A 17,895-nucleotide genomic window follows, 5' to 3' on the forward strand; every position below is an offset into this window, starting at 1 on the left:
CAGTCTGAGGCTACCACACTGGGAGTCTGCCTGAGCCCACTGCATGTCTGCTCTAAGAAGGTTGGTGAGGTTCAGGCAACCTGCTCCCTCCCCAGTTAAGGAGGAAGGAGATCTGGGGAGGCCTTGTACCCAGTGGGTCTGTGACCAGGCAGGCCCCGCCTTCCTGGAGTGCCTGAGAGGGACACAGTCTTCCTTCCTCCGCTGCCAGAAGGGCAAGGCTCATGTGTCAGCTCCCTGCCAGGACCAGAGGCAGCTTGATATCCAGTAACTACTGCTTAGACCACAGTAACATCACTGGTGAGAAAAGCCCACCAGCCAGGCAGCCGCTTCTCGCTGTGATCCTGTATTCTCAGCACAAAAGATATCTCAGCACCACCCACCAGGGACGGGGGCTGCCCATCCAGCAAGAACACTTCCTGTGTGTGAACATTCGATCACTTTCTAGACAGCCAACATTCTCTTCTCAGAAGAGAGGCAAGAGGAGATCACTGTGGTTTGTTCATTCCCAGACCCCATGCCAGAATCAGGGTCAAATGTTCCAGAAGAAGAAAAGGTACTTTACCTGTACTGCTGTGAAAAGACCCCTCCGAATCCATGTATCTTGCAGAGTCAGAACGTAGCCTCCACCACCTCCACCCATGAAAACATGGCTCACGTGGGCCTTGACCTTCAACCAACTCAGAATGGCCCCTTCTTAGGGGGTCTTCCCCTTCCCTTTCTCAGGACCACCCTCTTTTGGTGACTGCCTCTCAACCACCCTAGGGTGGTCTGGGGAGCTACCTGTCTGTCAGTGCCTGTCAGTGTCCTCCAGCCTCTCACCCACAGCACTCTGCTCCCCAGTCCCCATCCCTAGCCCCTCCCCCTAGTCCCCTCCCCCCAGTCCCCACCGTTCACCTTTACCAGCTGGGCTGTGACCATGTGCCACACTTTGACCATGCCTTTCTCACAGCTGCTCACGATGTACGTGTCATTGATCCTGGTATCCAGGATGGGGTCTTTGTGTTTGAAAGTCTTTAAGCACTTCCCTGTCTCTATATCCCACTCTGAAAGGGAAGGGGAGAGAGAAAAGAGGGTGCATGGAGAGGGTGCCAAAGGGGCTCCATACCCCATCGCAGAAGCTGAGACCAGCCAAGCCCATCATATCAAACTCCAGAAGGCTTCATCTGGTCCAGCACCCCCACTGGCTCACCCATAGTCCATGTACCTGCAACCCAGGGCTCCCCTCTCATAGCCCTTGGGAGATCCAGCAATGCATAGACCTTGGCTCTGACCCTGAAACTTAGCCTCCTGGTCTAAGAGGTGGACAGCTTATCTCCAGTAAGCCTCCTCCTCAAGCCTGAAAGATGCTAGAGTAGATTTCAGGAAAATCATGGCAGGTGTTCAGGGCATGATTCCTCCCAGATGCTGTCTCCTGACCCTCACCTCCTACCCACCCTCAAAGAAAAGAAAGCTGTCTCTCTCCATTTGCATTTTAAAGTACTTCTGAATCTGACTTTTGGATTTTACTTCTAAGAGATTGTCACAGCTGAAGGCGAATCTACTGCTGCTTCTACACAGATGGTGCTGGAGCCCCCACCTCTCATATCATAAATGTTGGGTGGATATGAGAGTCCATGGGTGGTGGGAGAACTGAGCTTGAAGGAAGAGACTGAAAGTGGGCATCATAAATTCAGTGATGAGAACATTAGAGCCTCCCATAGAACCTACTTCCTCAGGCAATGCAATGAGTATCACAGGACCAAATACTAACCACAGTGCACACCCACCCCACACTAGCCATGAGCCGGGCTAATCAAAGTGCTTGCCATGCATTAACTCATCTTCACAGGACAAAGCTATTATTACTCCTTCCTGTACAGATGGGGAAACTGAGACCCAGAGAGGTTCAGTAACCTGCTCAAGATCACAGGGGTGGTGAGCAGATTGAACTGGGATTTGAACCCAGGGAGTCTGGGTCCAGAGACCATTTTGCCTTCACCTGGGCATCTGCGGGAACTTCGCACTCAATGCATTAGCTTCCCATTGCTGCTGTAACAGATTACTATCAACTTAGAGCCTGAAAATGACAAATGGATTATCTTACAGAATCACTGCATGACCTCACAAGGCTAAAACCAAAGTGTCAGCAGGGCTGTGCTCCTTTAGGGAGTCTCAGGGGGGTGGAGGGAGGAATCCATGTCCTCACCTTTTCCACCTTCTAGGGTCCCCGACACACACCTTGTCTCACACCCCCTTTCTCCATCTTCAAGGCCAGCAACGTTCTATCTCTCTGACCATTCATCCACAGTCATGTCTCCTTTTGGTCACACATAAGAAAATGTCTGTTTTTATGGATCCAGGTGATGACCCATGGGCCCACACCAATAACCCTGGGTCATCTCCCCATTTTAAGGTCCCTGACTTCACTACATCTTCAAAGTCCTTCTTGCCATGCAAGATGACACAGTCACTGGTTTCCGGAATTAGGATGGGACCATCTTTGGCTGGCTGTTCTCCTGCCACACTCAACGTGTCCAAAATACAAGCCATCATCTTCTCCTCCATCCCTCCCCTACCCTGCTCTTCCTCCAAGGTCCCATTTCCATCAATGGTACTTCTGTGTACCCAATGGCCTGAGTTATAAAGTCTGGCCTCACCCTTCACCCTTCTTTCTTGCTTTTCATCTCCTGATAGTGCTGAAGTCCTGCCAGTTCTCATTCTGGAAATCTCACCCCCCCACCCCGTCCTCTGTATGTACCATCTCCTTACAGGTACATACAGATCCATCCGATAACTTCACACTTGCCTATTCTCAGATATTCTGAAGATATCCTATCTCCAAAGAGTTGCCATCTTTCCAAATCTTTCTTCCACAATATCACTAGAGCAGTCTTTCTCAAATACACATCTCATCATATCGCTTCTCAGCTTAGAATGCATTTACAGCCTCCTACATCTTACAGAATAAAGTTCAATTTTCAACACAAAAGGCCCTTTATAATCTGGCCTCAAACAAACATACCTGCCTGATCGCCAACACAACACACAACAGCTCAGCCAACTGAGCAGAGGGAAAGTCCCTCAATTCTTCATTTTCTTTCATATTCTGTGATTTGCCTGAGCTGTTCCTTCTGTTTAAAATGCCCTACACACTCCCTCTGCTTGTAGAACTACTCATCCTCAGGACCAGACTCAAACAGTACCCTGCCTACGGTGCTTTCCCTTTTACTCTTATTTCTATGGTAACTTAGCCCTCCACAAACTTGCTGGAGTACACGTTTTAGAACCAGACAGCCCTGGGTTCAAATCCCCACCCAACCACTTAGCAGTTTTGACTCATGGCTAATTTTTTTTCTCTCTGAGTCATGGATCCCTTATCTGCATCCACCCCATAGAACGCTTATGAGACTGAAATAAGATAATGTAAAGCACCCATCGCAGTCCCAAAGTTAGTACTCAATAAAAGGCAACTGTTGTCATTCACATATTTACTCTTCCCTCCATGATATATTTATGTATCTGTCTCCATTAGGAGACCACGAGGCTCTTGAGGAAATAGAAAGCCACGTTGAAAGGGCCATGGCATATGCTGCTTTCCTTACACTTAGCACAGCTCCTAGCATTCAACCAATAGTCATCAATGGATCATAGATAGATGGATGAAGGGATAAGCGACTGCCTGTAGAAATGAGCAAAACAAGTCTTCTGGCAACCCATGGGCTTAGGGAAACATCTTAGAGAGTCTGAGGCATTTCTTTCTCACCTTTTACCTGGCAATCTTTTGCTCCAGAGGCGAGCTTGTTCTTATACACATCCATGCAGGTGATGGTCCCCTGGTGGCCATTGAAGATGCGTATACAAGCCCCACTTTTCAGATCCCAGTACCTGCAGGAATCAGACCACAAAAAAAGAGATGTTTTTGAGACTTTCTGAGGACCCAAGGGTTCAATAGCATAGAGTTCCTTTAGGTTGATAGGTAGTTGGAAGGCATCAGAGTTTCATGATTAAGCTCAGAGTCCAAGGCTTGGATTTGAATCCCACTTGCAGCATTTCTTAGGTGTAACTTTAATAAAGCTACTGAACTTCAGTGAAAACTTCATTTCCTCCTTGATTCAATGGAAATGATAATAAAAATAATTATCTCACAGGTTTATGAAGAATTAAATACAGTAATGCAGAAATTGTCAACTAGGGGTGACATCCACTCCCAGGGGACATGTGACAATGTCTGGAGACATGTTTGGTTGTCACAAGCTGGGCTTCCCTGGTGGCTCAAATGGTAAAGAATCTGCCTGCAATGTGGGAGACCCAGGTTTGATCCCTGGGTCAGGAAGTTCCCCTGGAGAAGGGAATGGCTTAATTCCATGGACAGAGGAGCCTGGCGGGCTACAGTCCATGGGATTGCAAAGAGTCAGACGCAACTGAGTGACTAACACTTTTACTTTTCATCAGATGGAAGGGTCCCTAGAACAATCACCAGGCTCAGAATCCACAACACTGATTCAGTGGTAGAGCTGATCTTCAAACAAGAACAACAGAACAATTGACACATGCCACTTGGATTCAGACTATTTTATGTGCATTTCTAAAGCATATCTAGGGCTTCCCAGGTGACTCTGTGGTAAAGAATCCACCTGCCATGCAGGAGACCTGGGTTCCATCCCTGGGTTGAGAAGATCCCCTGGAGGAAGAAATGGCAACCCACTCCAGTATTCTTGCCTGGAGAATCCCATGGACAGAGGAACCTGGTGGGCTACAGTTCTTGGGGTCACAAAGAGTCAGACATGACCTAGCAACTAAACACACACACACAAAGCATATCTAAGAGATATATGGGAAACATGTATGAGTCACACTATTTTTTAATATACAAACCTGCCTCAGATCTTTCAACCATCATTCATACTGACTTTGTGACAGGACAAAGTATAATGTCAAGAGACTGGGCTCTGGAGCCAGGCTGCCTGAGGTCCACTCCCATATCCATCACTCACTGGCTGTGTGATCTCAAATAAGTTGCTGAATCACCTGCTATCTCAGTTTCCTCATTTGTAAATTGGGGATAATAATGGTACTTATCCCATAGAGTTATTAGGAGACTTGGCACATAATAAACAATAAGTAAATGTTTCTTTTGATTGGGGGCAGGGGGGGGCAGGCATTGTCAGACTTTTCCTTCTAATATTCCTAAAGGTCCCATGGCCTTTATCTGTTCATCAGAGCCTCCTATGCATACATAATTGACTTTAACAAGGTCCCAGTGGTCTGAAAAAAAAGCATGTTTTGAATTTCTACTTCCTAGCAGCATGGTTGACCATATGCCCAGGTTGTTTTCATAATTTATGCAGAAAAGGTATTTGATAAACGCTTTTAGAAAAATAGGAATGGGGACTTCCCTAGTTGTCCAGTGGCTAAGACTCCATGCTCCCAATACAGGGGGATTGGGTTCAATCCCTAGTCAGGGAACTAGGTCCACATGCTGCAACTAAAGATCCTACAAGCAGCAATGAAGATTCTGCATGCTGCAACTAAGACCATTGTAGCCAACTAAATAAGCAAATATTTTTTAAAACTTGTAAATGGATGTTTATAGCCACTTACTCATAACAGACAAAATGTAGAAGCAACCAAGATATCCTTCAGTGGATGAAGGAATAAATAAACTGTGGTCCCTCTGGACAGTGGAATATTATTCAATGTAAGTAAAAAATGAGCTATCCAGATATGAAAAGACATGGAGGAGCCTTAAATGCATATGACTAAGTGAAAGAAGATCTGAAAAAGCTACACACTATATGATTTCAACTACATGACATTCTGGAAAAGGCAAAACTACAGAGCCAGTAGAAAGATTAATGGTTGTCAGGGATTGGGAGAAGCATGAATAGGTAAAGAGCAGAGGACTTTTAGGGCAGTGAAAATACTTTGTATGATACTATAATGATGGATATGTGTCATTATATATTTGTCCAAATGCATACAATGTACACCACCAAGTGAACCCTAAGTTAAACTGTCGACTTTAGGTAATTGCACGCATGCTCAGTCACTCAGTTTCGTCCAACTCTTTGTGACCCCACAGACTGTAGCCCACCAGGCTCCTCTGACCAAGGTATTCTCCAGGCAAGAATACTGGAGTGGGTTGTCATTTCCTCCTCCAGGGGATCTTTCCAAGCCAGGGATCGAACTCCTATCTCCTGTATCTCCTGCACTGCAGGAGGATTCTTTACCCACTGAGCCATCATGAAAGCACAGATTATGATGTGTCAAAGCAGGGTCATCGGTTGTAACACATGTACCACTCTGATGGGGAATCTTGAGGACAAGAGAATATATTCGTGTGCAGGTGCAGAGGGTATATTGGAAAACTTTGTGTCTTCTGTCAATTTTGCTGTGAATCTGAAACTGCTCTATAAAAATTGTCTTTTTTAAAAAGGTAGTTTTGATATAAGAATAGAAAAGCAAGCCAACAACACTGTGTTTTATTTTTGAAAGTTGCTGAGAGTAGATCTTGAAAGTTCTCATCACAAGAAAAAAAATGTCACTATGTTAAGTGATGGATATAACTAAATTCACTGGGGTAATTATTTTGCAATATATACATATATCAAGTCATTATATTATACACCTAATATATTTTATGTCAATTCTACCTCAATAAAAAAATTGTTTAAACTTTGTATGTCAATTATACCTCAACAAAAACATTTTTTTAATTCATACACATGGGTACCAGGAAACACATACAGGAATGTCTATGGCAGTAATCTTTGAAAGAATAAAGAGCTAACAACAATGCAAATATCCACCAACAGAAGAGTAAATAAATGAGTTATGATGATGCATTCATCCAATAAAATACTATATCTCAGTGACAATAAGTTAACTACTGCTATCTATATCATAAAGATGAATCTCAAAATTAGTGCAAGAATCAAGTGCACGTGAATTTTTAAAATATAACTACATTTATGTTGAGTTCAAGAAAGGACAAAGGTAGTGAATATATCTGGAGATACATAAATAGGTAGCAAAACTATAAAGAAATTTAAGTATAAAATTTATACTGATTGGGAGGAAGAAAGAAAAAATAAGAGAAAGGTACACAATGAGATTTGGGGAAAGGAGTGCATCAAGGCTATATATTGTCACCCTGCTTATTTAACTTATATGCAGAGTACTTCATGAGAAACGCTAGGCTGGAAGAAGCAGAAGCTGGAATCAAGATTGCAGGGAGAAATATCAATAACCTCAGATATGCAGATGACACTACCCTTATGGCAGAAAGTGAAGAGGAACTAAAAAGCCTCTTCGTGAAAGTGAAAGAGGAGAGTGAAAAAGTTGGCTTAAAGCTCAACATTCAGAAAACGAAGATCATGGCACCTGGGCCCATCACTTCATGGGAAATAGATGGGGAAACAGTGGAAACAGTGTCAGACTTTATTTTTTTGGGCTCCAAAATTACTGCAGATGGTGACTGCAGCCATGAAATTAAAAGACGCTTACTCCTTGGAAGGAAAGTTATGACCAACCTAGATAGCATATTCAAAAGCAGAGACATTACTTTGCCAACAAAGGTCCGTCTAGTCAAGGCTATGGTTTTTCCAGTAGTCATGTATGGATATGAGAGTTGGACTGTGAAGAAAGCTGAGCACCGAAGAATTGATGCTTTTGAACTGTGGTGTTGGAGAAGACTCTTGAGAGTCCCTTGGACTGCAAGGAGATCCAACCAGTCCATTCTGAAGGAGATCAGTCCTGGGTGTTCATTGGAAGGACTGATGCTAAAGCTGAAACTCCAATACTTTGGCCACCTCATGTGAAGAGTTGACTCATTGGAAAAGACTCTGAGGCTGGGAGGAATTGGGGGCAGGAGGAGAAGGGGACGACAGAGGATGAGGTGGTTGGATGGCATCACTGACTTGATGGACATGAGTTTGGGTGAACTCTGGGAGTTGGTGATGGACAGGGAGGCCTGGCGTGCAGAAATTCATGGGGTCACAAAGAGTTGGACACGACTGAGTGACTGAACTGAACTGAACTATATGCTCTACTTCTTGACCTGAGTAATGAGCACATGAGTGTTTATTATATTGTTTAAAAATATTTGTATATATACACTTTTATCACTATTTGGTTTCCATACCAGGTTTCACACCCACAAAAAAACTACTTTCCCCTGAAGGAATCTGTAAAAAGAAATATAAATTTTGCTTTCATCTAAGAATACTAAAGAAAATACTTTCCGATTCGTAGCCTTCAGCTAGAAAATAAATCTAATAATTACTATAAATCTATCTCACTCAAAGTTTAAACAATATACAAATTTTTGGTTTTTATCTTGCCAAAAACAAGTGTGGGTTATTCTAGAAGTCAGCATCATTTAGGATAACTTTTGCATAAATGTGAAAAAACATAAAAGCACACATGCTTTTTCCACAAGCTGTGTTTAAGCCTGGGCAAGGTGAGGACCACAACTTTCTTGGACCACTTACCTGATACTCAGGTCATAACTCCCACTCAGGAGAAAGTTTTCTTCTTCACACAAGAAGAGGGCCCGGACACTTCCAGCATGGCCTCGAAACCTGATGGGTATCTCCTTTACACGTATGATGTCTAGAAGCTGGATCTTTCGATTGGATGACACAGCTAACAAATCTCCCCCAGAATAGTGGATGATTCTGTTTCGGTCCCACCTGAGTTGCCAGGAGAAAGACGCACCATGAGAGAAGAGAACCATGGAACTACTTAGTACAGTGCCTTTCGCCTATAGCAAATGCCATCATGGAAGATCCATCCAGCAAGGATGTAGCAGAAGGCAAGACCTAGTGTTAATAAGCCCTGATGGATCCCTACCTCACACTGTAACAAAAATGCATTTCAATTAGATTTAAAACCTAAACACAAAAGGCACAACTATTTTAACAATTTCTGCTAATGTATAATAAATCCCCAGGATAGAGAACAGAGTATGCAGCATTTTCTGCTTTGTTTGATCATGGAAACCTTTTTTCACAGAAAACCTCAGAAGAACACAGCTGGGAAGCCCTATACCCACTGCATATCCCCCTGCTGTCATTGTTTCCCTTAATCAATATCCAGTGAGCATACTACATTAGGGGCAAAGTCTTGTGCTAATAGGTGCTCATGGGAAATACAAAGACAAGTAAGATATGGATGGGCCCTGCCCTCAATCAGTATGAAATCCAACAAAATAGGGTGAGTTGAATTAATTTTCCAATCATAAGATTAGCAAATAGATAAAATATGAGCAGGATGACCAAAAATTTTATTGTCCAAACTGAGGTTGTTTTTATCATGAAAGGGGACACTATTATTAATTACTCGAGGACCACAGAGTAAAGCAGGGTTGTTTGGATAAACAGGGATGGATAGTCACTCTAAATACGAGGAGCAATTCCCGACATGTTTGCCCTCATTCCATTTGTCGTATCTAGAGTTCAACCTGTCATTCTCTCTGCTAAAGAGCACGTATCACCATACTGCTCATAAACACTCAGCTCTGCCTTTTCCCATCTGTTCTGTCCTCCCCCTATTTGACTGGTCAATATGCAGTTTGTTAGTAAGGTTCACAGCCGAAAATAGAATAAAAGATGTCCTTCACAAAACTTTTTGAATAAAGAGTGAAGTCCTAGATCTAAAATATGTCAGGAAGTTGACATTATGAAAGGATCTTCTTCTGGCATATTCAAATGATGTCACGCTACATAGTTACCATTTTCATATTTAACATGAAAAGACACAGTACTTTGCTAGAGTGGGTTACCAAAATATGTATAGCATAGCTCCATTTATATTTAAAACATGTATTTTTACATGCCAAGAAAAAATTCTACGATAGACATCAATATTAATGGTAGTTATCTCTATGTGACAAGATTATAGAAGAGATTTCTTTTTCTCTATACATTTTCTGGCATTTAGTGGATATTTTTTCCAATGAGGATATATTACTTCTAAAATAAGAATTAAACAGTAAAGATAGTTTTAAAAGATTTTAGGCATGTGAATTGTGCAAAAGGTTGCTGGTCAGTGTACCCAAAATTTGTAAGGGCAGAGTGTCCTCCACCCACAACTGTTTGTTGTTTAGTCGCTAAGTCATGTCCAACTCTTTTGCAACCCCATGGACTGTAGCCTGCCAGGCTCCTCTGTCCATGGGATTTCCTAGGCATGGATGGTGGAGTGGGTTGCCAGTTCCTCCCCCAGGGGGTGTTTTCCACCCAGGGATCGAAACCATGTCCCCTGCATTGACAGGCAGATTCCTTTACCACTTAGCCACCAGGGAAGCCCACCCTCTACTGAGAATGGTGCAAAAATCAAGCACCAAGTCTCCAGATGGGTTTGGGGCTGGAGTTTCAGGTGAAGAAGGATTGCTTTTCCAATGAGTGAGGGTCATGGGAATCCTTAGATGCTTGCGTGGGTAGTCCAGGGGCCCTGGGCCCTAGATTCTGAGCCTAGTACCTACGTGTCAGAGAGGATGCGGATGTTGTAAGAGCCACAGAAGACATTCCTCTCCTCCATCTGCACCTGCTGAGTCTCCTGGTTCTGGTATGCAGTCCACAGGTTGTAGTCATTCTAACAAGGCAACACCCGCAGTCAAAGGACAGTGGCAACCTGACCCAGAGTCCCAGGCATGCACCTTGGGATTCCCCCTGGCAAGGGTGCAGGGGTCCGAGGCCTTCTCCTCTTCAGGCCATGGCAACTGCTACGTGGTGATGGGGAGGGCGCCAACCAGTGAGAAAAGGAACCCCTGAGTGTGAAAATACTGAGTCGAGGGTCCTGATTCCTCTTCCACCTCTGATTCTGTGAACGTCCGGTACTGCTGATAACACAACTTTTTTAAACTGAGCTCAGGACCAAGATGCATGCAAAATAAAGTCACTGGTGCCCTTTGACTGACCATTTCATGGAACCCAGGGTTTTATGTTCATATTGTGTACATGTGACAGTACAGAGCATACTTGTGGGAACTCGAAATCACAATGAAATCGCTGTGAAATCACAAGTGAAATCACTGCTGCACGCTCTGGGCCTTGTGTGTCCAGGTCTTTACACATCAGCAACCCTCATCTCCTCACAGCTGCATCACACAGCATGTCACCTGCCCCACCAAGTATTCTCATCATTTCACAGATGAGACAGCTGAGCCTCAGAGAGGGTAGCCTCAGAGAGGCCCTGCCCCCACATCCTTCCCCATCCCCAGCCACAGACTTCTGCGGCCATGAAATGCAGGGACAGCCCAGTGATGGGGACACCCAGTGATCCTGACTTTGTTGCTGGCTCTGAGTTGCCCACTAGACGCTTGGCGTCATGGACATAGGACCTGATGTGGGAGACTCAGTCAGGAAGCACTCCAAGAAGACACCCAAACGAGCCCTCACTTAACAGATGAGGAAGATAAGGCTTAAGGAGAGGAAATCACTTGCTTAAGGAGAGGAAATCACTTGCTTACAGACACACAGTACAGGACCCTGGCCTCCTTCTTAGGGTACGTCACCTCCCATACCCCATATCCATATGCTCTATCCCATATCCTCCATACCCCACATCCATAATATGCTCTATCCTGTACCCTCTGATGTCTGACATCCTTATGTGAGGTCTGAGCCTGGACTTCGGCCTTCCGTGGCCAGTAAGAAAGGACACCCTACAGTCACTTACCCCAGATGCCATCAGAACCCACCTTCGTTCTCAGTTTCCACTTCTGATTTTTCACACGAAGGCGCTTCCCATCATCCGTCATTTTTGGAATTGGGATAATAACCTTGTTGGCGTAATTAGGGTCTATTCCCCTGGTGTAGGACCCCTGGGGGAAATAACAGAAAACAGTTATTCTTTGTCCTTACACTCCAAGAGAAAACTAAAAACTAGTGCTTGGTAGGGTCTGAAAGACGGACAAGCGCTGGCCCAGGAAGGCCTGGGCCTGGAGAGTTGGGCCAGTGGTATGGGCAGACCGGCTTGAGGAGGGTAATGACATCAAACATCCAGGGAGGACCAGCAAGAATGGCGGGTGGCATGGATGATTCATGTCAATGTACGGGAAAAACCACAACAATATTGTAAAGTAATTAGCCTCCAATTAAAATAAATTAATTAATTAAAAAAAAAAAGAACAGTGGGTGGTCCCCAGCCTCCAACATGTGGCCTGTCTCAGGGCCTCCTCATCTGTCTCCTGTCCCCTCCCTCTGCTGGGAAAAAACCAAACTACCAGGAACCCCTGATTTAGGGTCAGGCTTCAGGCAAGAGACAGAACTGTAAATGCCAGAGGTGGTTACTATCCAGGGAATAGTGCATCATAACCTAAAAATATACTTTGTGGCCTTGTAAACATCCATGTATGTGAGGCTCTCTTATGGCACAAGCTCTGGTAAGGCTCCCTGGGGAAAGCTCAAAGCTCCGCGGGGCGTGGGGAAGGCTCTGCCTCTCTCTGCCTGCGGGGCTTCTAGACGGGGTGCTCCCTTCTAGAGAGTCAGTGGTGATCAGGAGTCTGGATATGAGGGCAGTGAGGAAGCAGCCCACATGGAGCTGGAGGCCAGCTTGGGGGCCACCACAGACGGGAAGGCTTGGCAGAAAGGAGGCTGGTCTGACTGTCCCTCCCAGACAGGCCGTACCTGCAGGAAGGTGATCTGGTGCTGGATGAAGGAGTGCATGGACAGGTCGGCCTTGACCTGCTGTGCCAGCACCGCCCAGTGCTGGCTCACAAAGCTACACCTGTTCAAGGTGCTCCTATCCAGCAAACCTGGAAGAACAAGAGGTGGGCCTGGGAACCTCCCACCTGGGCCACGAGGAGGGAGAGGGGGTGCTTGAGAAACCCCCCAACAGGCCCCACATACTTAGAATATACTTGGAGAGGTGGATGGGCAGCTGGCGGATGAAGTCGCGGTACCTGCTGACCCCAGAGGACAGTTCTCTGACAGTGTCCAGCTCCAACAGCACATCAGTGGCCGGGGCCAAGCCTGATTTGGACACACTGGCTTTTTCAGAAAATAGCCTGTTCATCTCGGAAATACACTGGAGCGAACTCTTCCACTGTACTTCTAGAGGGAAACCGGGGAAGGGGGCACAACTGGGGCATCTTTGGAATGAGTCCAAGCCCACCCAGGGACATGTGCTTTCTCTGAGCACTTTTGGGCTTCCCTGCTGGCTCAGCCAGTAAGGAATCTGCCTGCAATGCAGGAGATCCATGTCCAGTCCCTTGGCCAGGAAGATCCCCTGGAGAAGAAAATGTCAACCCACTCTGGTATTCTTGCCTGGGAAATCCAATGGACAGAGGAGTCTGGTGGGCCACAGCTCATGTGTGTATGTGCTTGGTTGTTCAATAGGGTCCGACTCTATGCAGGGCTGCAAAAAAGTCAGACATGACTTGGCAACTAAACTACCACCACCACCAGGCCCAGAGCAAGTCCTTGCCAAAAGCTCCCCCACCAAAACAGAGCTCATCAGAGTCTACCCTGAGGCCACTGAGCTTTGGTCATTTCTTCTGCCAAGGTGCAAATACAATTTCCCCTAACCAAGCATACAAGCAGTTTTCAGCATTCCCAGCTCAAGGTGACATCTGCAGCATGAAAACTGCCCTGCTGGTGAAAAGGCATGGTGTCCAGAGTTCTCTTTAAAGGATCCCAACAAGAAAAGGTCTCAGACAATTTCAAAAGAGAGGGGTGGATGAAATGAGATGGACAAGATGGTGACGATTATTGAGCCTGGAAGACAGTTACACGGATGACGATTACACTGTTCTACCTCCTTGGAACAGACCCTGATGCCAGGAAAGATGGAAGGCAGGAGGAGAAGGGGGAAACAGAGGATGAGATGGTTGGATGGCATCATCGACTCGATGGACAGGAGTTTAAGCAAGCTCCAGGAACAGGGGGAGGAGAGAGGAAGGAGCCTGGCATGCTGCAGTCCATGAGGACACAAAGAATCAGACACGACTTAGTAACTGAACAACAAAAACAAACCTATTTTTTGAAACTTCAAATTTTCCGTATAAAAAGCATTTTAGAATCTATGCTTTGTGTTTCCTATATTTCCATGTATGTGTTTTGATTCAAAAACCAACTGAGGACAGGCTTAAGGTCAGAGCCCAATTCCCTACTGCTCTTATTTCCACCTCAAGACTGAATCCAGGGACAGCCCTGGTGGCCCAGTGGTAAAGATCGCACTCCCAGTCCGGGAGCCTGGGTTTAATCCCTGGTCAGGGAACTAGGTCCCTCATGCCACAACTAAAGATCCCACATGCCACAACTAAGACCTCACAGAGCCAAACAAATAAATAAAGACTGAATCCAGTGCTGCAAAAATAGCTCCAGGTTGGTTGGATCCTGGAGGTGCCCCTCCCCTTCCCTGTACCAGAGGTCGGGGGGGCTAGACCAAGGGATACAACCTGGTGCAGAGGGAGACTTAGGATCACACTGACTGATTTTCATCCTTGTTTCTCACCTCACTAGTGAGCATGTGCATGCTCGGTCGCTCACTTGTGCCCGATTCTGTGACCCCCTGGATTAGCCCACCAGGCTCCTCTGTCCATGGGATTCTCCTGGCAAGAAGACTGTAGCGGGTTGCCATTTTCCTCCTCCAGGGGATCTTCCCGACTCAGAGATCAAACCTGCATCACCTGTGTCTCCTGCATTGTAGCCAGATTCTTTACCAGCTGAGCCATTGGAGAAGCCCACTTACCAGACGTGGGATTAAATGAGGGAATAAACACCAGAGTGCCCAGCCCACTTTGTAGACAACAAATGAGTGTGAGTTGCCCACATCTGTCCTCCTCAGATTCCATCACCTGCCAGCCCCTCCAGGTCCACAGGGACCCCTCCCCTTGGGCCTTCCTGCCACCAGCGGACTTACCAGCAGTGGCTGCTCCCCAATGCACAAGGTCATGCAAGCTTGCTTTTCCTGTAGCTTTGGACAATGGGAAGGTTGTGTGCCTGGTTCTGGCTGCCCAGCAGACTTGTGAGGTGTCACACGAGTGTGTATGGCCTTTCTCAGGGATGAAAAACATGTTGGTAAAGTCTGGGTCAGTCCCTGAAGAACAAAAGACCAAGACGAGTGGCCCTTGAAACAGGTGCATGGAGAGGAAGTGCTGAAGAAAAGTGGCTTTTGGTCTACCGGTTTCTTTTAAATCTACACAAAACAGCGGAGAAGGCCCTGGCACCCCACTCCAGTACTCTTACCTGGAGAGTCCCATGGACAGAGGAGCCTGGTGGGCTGCAGTCCATGGGGTCGCCAAGAGTCGGACATGACTGAGCGACTTCACTTTCACTTTTCACTTTCATGCATTGGAGAAGGAAATGGCAACCCACTCCAGTGTTCTTGCCTGGAGAATCCCAGGGACGGCGGAGCCTGGCGGGCTGCCGTCTATGGGATCGCACAGAGTCGGACACGACTGAAGCGACTTAGCAGCAGTAGCAGCAGCACACAAAACATACCAGGCCACTCATGTCTGTTTTTATTTAGGGGTCTCTGAGTTTCTACACAAAAGTCACAGAAAGCCTCTGTTAGCCTTTGCCACCCTGCCTCCACTGCAAACCTCATCAGTTCTCTATATATGCAAGGATAGATAGAGACTGAGAGAGAAGGAAGGAGGAAAAGAGAGAGAAAAAGAGGCAGGAGTTGAAAGAGGGATTGCTTTTTTGAAGCACTTACTTAATTTTCTTCGGTGATATGAATAAATGCCCTTGAGTCAAATTAGAAAATTTCATTTTTAATAGAGAAGCTCCCCTAGGAGAGGGAGACCTGTAAATACAAGGAGATGATTCCTACAGTGGAGGAGGACCTCAGGGCAGGGCACGTGTGTGGGCAGATCTGCTTCCCTGTCTGAAGGGCAGCCTTGCCCATGGGAGATGCTTAGGATGGGAGGCCTGGTTTTTACCCCCCAACTGGATGACCACAACCAAGTCACTCAGATTCGCTGAACTTCAACATCATTAACCACAAAATAAAGGCGCTGGACTGGTCAATCTCTAACCTAACTGACCGGATTCTCTAACTTTCTCCACCACTTCTTCATTCCATATAATTATTCTTTTACTTCCTGGACACACCAAAGAAAGCAAGTGCCTTTATCAGGTTCTAATAGCCCTCTTCGTGCATGCTCAGCCTCTTCAGCCACGTCCGACTCTTTGTGACCCCAGGGACTATAGCCCGCATCTGTTCATGGGGTTCTCCAGGCAAGAATACTGGAATAGGTTGCCATTTCCTCCTCCAGGGGATCTTCCCAACCCAGGAATTTTTACCCACTGAGCCACCTGGGAAGCCCCTAATAGTCCCCTGCTGCTGCTGCTAAGTCGCTTCAGTCGTGTCCGACTCTGTGCAACTCCATAGACAGCAGCCGACAAGGCTCCCCTGTCCCTGGGATTCTCCAGGCAAAAACACTGGAGCTAGTTGCCATTTCCTTCTCCGATGCGTGAAAGTGAAGTCGCTCAGTCGTGTCCAACTCCTAGCGACCCCATGGACTGCAGCCTACCAGGCTCCTCCGCCCATGGGATTTTCCAGGCAAGAGTACTGGAGTGGGGTGCCATTGCCTTTTCTGTCTTGAAATTCTATGAGTCTGCAAACAGGACCACACTCCAGGTCTCATGGACAGCAGGAATCCCCCACTCTCAAGAGCTCGACCTCTGAATCTCTCCATCTCCTGCCCCCTTCCAACCTTCTCCCATGCCACTAAACCTCTGCTTGCCTTTCTAGACAGCCCCCTGCAACCCCAGTCCCTTGCCTCCTTTCTGGCTGCTTTTGCTGCCCTAGTCCAGCTGGCCAACACCTTCTCACCAACAGACTGGACCAGTGGCTCCCAAAATGAGGTTCACGGACCAATATCAGCATCTCCTAGCAACATGTTAGCAGTGCAGACTCATCACCCACATCATACCTGCTGGGTCAGGAGCCCTGGGGAAGGACCACAGCCACCTGGGTGTCAATAAGCCTTCCAAGTGATTCTGATACAACAATAATGGAGAACTCCTATCCCAGCCTTATTCAGTCCTTTCATGCCTCTAGAAGACTCTTGAGAAGTTCCTTGGACAGCCAGATCAAACCAGTCAATCCTAGAGGAAGTCAACCCTGAATATTCATTGGAAGGACTGATGCTCCTTGAAGCTGAAGCTCCAATATTTTGGCCACCTAATGTGAAGATCAGATCCACTAGAGAAGACCCTGTTGCTGGGAAAGACTGAAGGCAAGGGGCTGGGAGTGGCAGAGGATGAGATGGTTAGATAGCACCACTGGCTCAAGGGATATGAATTTGAGCCAACTCTGGGAGATAGTCGGAGAAGGCAATGGCACCCCACTCCAGTACTCTTGCTTGGAAAATCCCATGGATGGAGGAGCCTGTTAGGCTGCAATCCATGGGGTCACTAAGAGTCGGACACGACTGAGCGACTTCACTTTCACTTTTCACTTTCTTGCATTGGCGAAGGAAATGGCAACCCACTCCAGTGTTCTTGCCTGGAGAATCCCAGGGACGGGGGAGCCTGGTGGGCTGCCGTCTATGGGGTCGCACAGAGTCAGACACAACTGAAGTGACTTAACATAGCATAGCTGGGAGATAGTGGAGGACAGAGGAGCCTGGCATACTACAGTCCACGGGGTCCCAAAGAGTCAGACACAACTTAGAGACTAAACAATAACATCTGACCCAGCTTTGGATAAACTCCACATCCAGGTTCAATTTCATGTCCAAGCAAGGAATACAGTGGAATGAATGGAAATAGGGCTTCCCTGGTGGCTCAGGCGGTAAAGAATCTGCCTGCAATGCAGGAGACCCAGGTTCGATCCTTCAGTCGAGAAGATCCCCTGGATAAGGGAATGGGAACTGACTTCAGTATTCTCGCCTGGAGCATCCTATGGACAGAGGAGCCTGGTGGGCTACAGTCCATGGGGTCACAAAGAGTAGGACACGAC

General features: G+C 46.5%; 1 protein-coding gene across 3 annotated transcripts in view; it reads right to left on the bottom strand.

Moving 5' to 3' along the window:
- Window positions 1-17,895, bottom strand: part of FBXW10B (F-box and WD repeat domain containing 10B) — a 34,156-nt gene that overhangs the window by 10,471 nt on the left and 5,790 nt on the right. For 2 of the 3 annotated variants that reach the window (XM_019982472.2, XM_019982473.2), the window contains exons 2-9: window positions 14,845-15,021; window positions 12,831-13,034; window positions 12,609-12,736; window positions 11,681-11,803; window positions 10,463-10,572; window positions 8,472-8,672; window positions 3,743-3,864; window positions 895-1,043 (exon numbers count right to left, since the gene is read on the bottom strand). In XM_019982472.2, the coding sequence (XP_019838031.2) occupies window positions 895-1,043; window positions 3,743-3,864; window positions 8,472-8,672; window positions 10,463-10,572; window positions 11,681-11,803; window positions 12,609-12,736; window positions 12,831-13,034; window positions 14,845-15,021 (1,214 nt within the window). The remainder of the gene's footprint in view (window positions 1-894; window positions 1,044-3,742; window positions 3,865-8,471; window positions 8,673-10,462; window positions 10,573-11,680; window positions 11,804-12,608; window positions 12,737-12,830; window positions 13,035-14,844; window positions 15,022-17,895) is intronic. The other variant, XM_070774344.1, reaches the window with a different exon arrangement.

This window comes from Bos indicus, chromosome 19, assembly GCF_029378745.1.
Source record: "Bos indicus isolate NIAB-ARS_2022 breed Sahiwal x Tharparkar chromosome 19, NIAB-ARS_B.indTharparkar_mat_pri_1.0, whole genome shotgun sequence".
NCBI classification, from domain to species: Eukaryota; Metazoa; Chordata; class Mammalia; order Artiodactyla; family Bovidae; genus Bos; species Bos indicus.